At 42.8% G+C, this 3,111-nt stretch overlaps 1 protein-coding gene across 2 annotated transcripts in view; it reads left to right on the top strand.

Moving 5' to 3' along the window:
- Positions 1–1,529, top strand: part of cmc2 (C-x(9)-C motif containing 2) — a 3,042-nt gene extending 1,513 nt beyond the window's left edge. Inside the window, exons 2-4 of one of the 2 annotated variants that reach the window (XM_008294756.1) lie at positions 344–460; positions 548–619; positions 744–1,529. In XM_008294756.1, coding sequence (XP_008292978.1) covers positions 380–460; positions 548–619; positions 744–827 — 237 coding nt within the window. In that variant the 5' untranslated portion in view covers positions 344–379 and the 3' untranslated portion in view covers positions 828–1,529. The remainder of the gene's footprint in view (positions 1–343; positions 461–547; positions 620–743) is intronic. The other variant, XM_008294755.1, reaches the window with a different exon arrangement.
- The last annotated feature ends 1,582 nt before the right edge of the window (positions 1,530–3,111 follow it).

Here is a 3,111-nt window from a genome sequence, read left to right as displayed (position 1 = left end):
TTTAGAATCACCAATTAACCTCAGCATGTTTTTGGACCTTGTGGGAGGAAGCCAGAGAACCCGGAGAGAACCCACGCTGCACGGGGAGAACATGGAGACTCCATGCAGAAAGATCCCGGGTGTCCTTACCATGAACCGGTGACTGATTACTGCGAGGCAACAATGCTAACCACTGAGCCAAAATGACCATTTCCACTAACATTGTGGCTCATATCACATCATCTTTGCAATATGATTTATTTTTTTCATATTGGTCAGCCGTACTGGCATTTTTTCTCTATTAAAACTTTTAAGATGTGTGTACTGTATATGCTCAGCACCTGTCTTATTTGTGGGTTTCCAGCACTACTGCGGTGGTTCAATAAGCCCTTAACTCAGAATGCACCCTGACCTGTCACCTCACCTGCACACGGATGAGTGTAACGAACTAATAACTCAGCTGAGGCAGTGCCACACGGAGGTACGACGCTCTCCAAGTTCTTTGTGTTGCTCGCACACGCAAATACAGCCCAGCAATGTGTAATTCTCTGTTTCATGTTACCTCCAGCACAATGTTATGAAGTTCTTCGGCACGTGTAACGATGTGGACCGTGCTATGCGACAGTGCCTGAAGAAGGAGGTCGGTTACTTTTCTCTTTTTTTTTTTTATTCCCCTTTGTAAATAAGACACAACAAGCACCTTGACGACTGAGCTTTGTTTTGTTCCTGATCAGTGTTTTCTTTGTTTCCTTACTGCGCAACAGCGACTGGAAAAGCGAGAGCGCAGCAAGCAGCACGCACAAGAAATGAGAAAGAGGCTGAAAGAAGGGCCCAAGGAGCGTCTCTGAAGGACACTGTGCTGTCACTTTGCCACTGGCGCTGAGAGTTAAACATACTGGGACACTGAATTAAGCATGACACTGTGGAACAGGCTTTCTCTGCTGTTTCTGCTGCAGGATAGAGGAAGAGTTTCTTTGTAAGTAGCGTGGGTTGTAGTGGCATTAACAGGTATTGTGTAAAAATGTACATCAACTTCGTGCAAGGTGGTGCTATTACTATATATTATTTCTTATGACTATTATAATGAGATCTGAGAGAAACATGAGTAACTTGTTGGGATCATATATCTGCAACGACAACCCCGAAAAACACATTATGGACCTTTTTTTTTTTTTATCATCTGCACAGACTGAAACTCACAGTGTTACCAAAGCATTTAGGTCAGCATAAAAACAACAGCAGGTAGTACTTAGGATTAAAGATTGCTTCTGGGTATCATCAGTTATTTGCCCTCTATTAGCCACACGCCGCTGCTCCATCAAAGAGATTAGTGTAGCTGTTAGCAAAACTCTTTCAGCCAACCATTGTGTCTGTTTGCAGGACCCCTCAGGAATATTCTGGTACCTGAAAACTATTCATGAAAACAGGGAGGGCGACTCTCGGTGCTCATGTAAACAGTCGCCGGCTTTTTGTTTGAAAGTTTGTTTGAAATGGGAATCATATTGATTCAGGATTAATCCTTTTCAAATAAAGTGAAATTATCAGTCGTGTAAGAGTCCATTCTTGCTTTTATGCGGTGGCAAAGTAGTGACATCTATCCATCATCTATACACCGCTTAATCCTCACTAGGGTTGCGGGGGGCTGGAGCCTGGACAGGTCACCAGTCTATCACAGGGCTACACTTAGAGACAGACAACCAAGCACACTCACATTCACACCTACGGACAATTTAGAATCATCATTTGGACTGTGGGAGGAAGGACAGGTGGGAAAACTCCATGCAGAAAGATCCCGGGTGTCCTCCCCGGGACGCGAACTGGCGACCTTTTAGCTGTGAGGCGACGGTGCTAACCAACTGCGCCACTTTGCAGCCCCAAAATAGTGACATGACAAGTAAAAGTCTTACACATCTTTAAGGAAAAGAGAGAGATAAATCGAGCGTGAGTGGACTTTGCATGTTCATAAGCATCTTTGATCAAATCCATCCATTATCTATACTCCGCTTAATCCTCACTAGGGTCGTGGGGGGCTGGAGTCTATCCCAGCTACTTAGGGTGAAGGTAGTATACACCCTGGACAGGTAACCAGTCTATCACAGGGCTACACTTAGAGACAGACAACCAAGCACACTCACATTCACACCTACGGACAATTTAGAATCACCAATTAACCTCAACATGTTTTTGGACTGTGTGGGAGGAAGCCGGAGAACCCGGAGAGAACCCACACTGCACGTGGAGAACATGGAGACTCCATGCAGAAAGATCCTGATGCTCCCACTGGGAGGCAAACCGGCTCTTTGAGGAAATAATTTTAGTAAATCCTTGACAATGAGAACCAAATCAAAGATGCGTTCAGGGGTTTCTAATTGCTGGGTGAGGTTGGGTTAGTTGTGGAAATGAATAGAGGCTACAGATGAAAGCCAGATTAGTGTTGTCACAAACGTAAATGAAAAAAAAAAAACATGTTGTGAAAGTACTGTTTCTTTATTGGAAGCAGCTCACTCTACCCATCACGACGTATGGATCGACCTTGTACAGATATTTAAATTGTAAGGCACCCCAAGGTGTGCTTTCAGACAACGCAGGGAGAAAAAAAAAAACACAACATGAATGATGAAATACACACACACACAAGACATGGTGGTTAAAAATAACAAAAGAAACCTCTCCTAGTCCTGTCATTTGTAATAAATAACGGAGCAAAAACACGTTCAAGTTCTGATTTACTTGAAATTCATCATCAAGCACACTTCAAAAAAAAAAAACAAAAACATGCTGAGGTGGGAATTTGGATCTGGAGTCTAAAAGAGAAACCAAATTTTTCAAAACAACATCGATCTTGGGCGACACGCTGAAAAGAATATTTAATAATCTAAAATAAATAAGTGAATAAATACACGTCTTAAAGATCAGTGTGATTAACGCTCAGAGGACCTGAGTGACTTTCATTCACGGACGCTGTACAGTAGCTGCATCACACAAGAGTCCTTCTCAATTTTTCACAAAGCAGGAACTGGGGATGTTATTATGAAACGGGGGAACACAGTTGATCCCTTTCGCTAAAAAAATAATCATATCGCTAAGCTGACTGATGATATAAGCCTAATAAGGTTTTGGTTCACAAACTTG

This window comes from Stegastes partitus, unplaced genomic scaffold, assembly GCF_000690725.1.
Source record: "Stegastes partitus isolate 25-593 unplaced genomic scaffold, Stegastes_partitus-1.0.2 Scaffold992, whole genome shotgun sequence".
NCBI classification, from domain to species: domain Eukaryota; kingdom Metazoa; phylum Chordata; class Actinopteri; family Pomacentridae; genus Stegastes; species Stegastes partitus.
The sequence above is the reverse complement of the archived record's forward strand: the minus strand, read 5'-3'. Positions and strand labels throughout refer to the sequence as shown.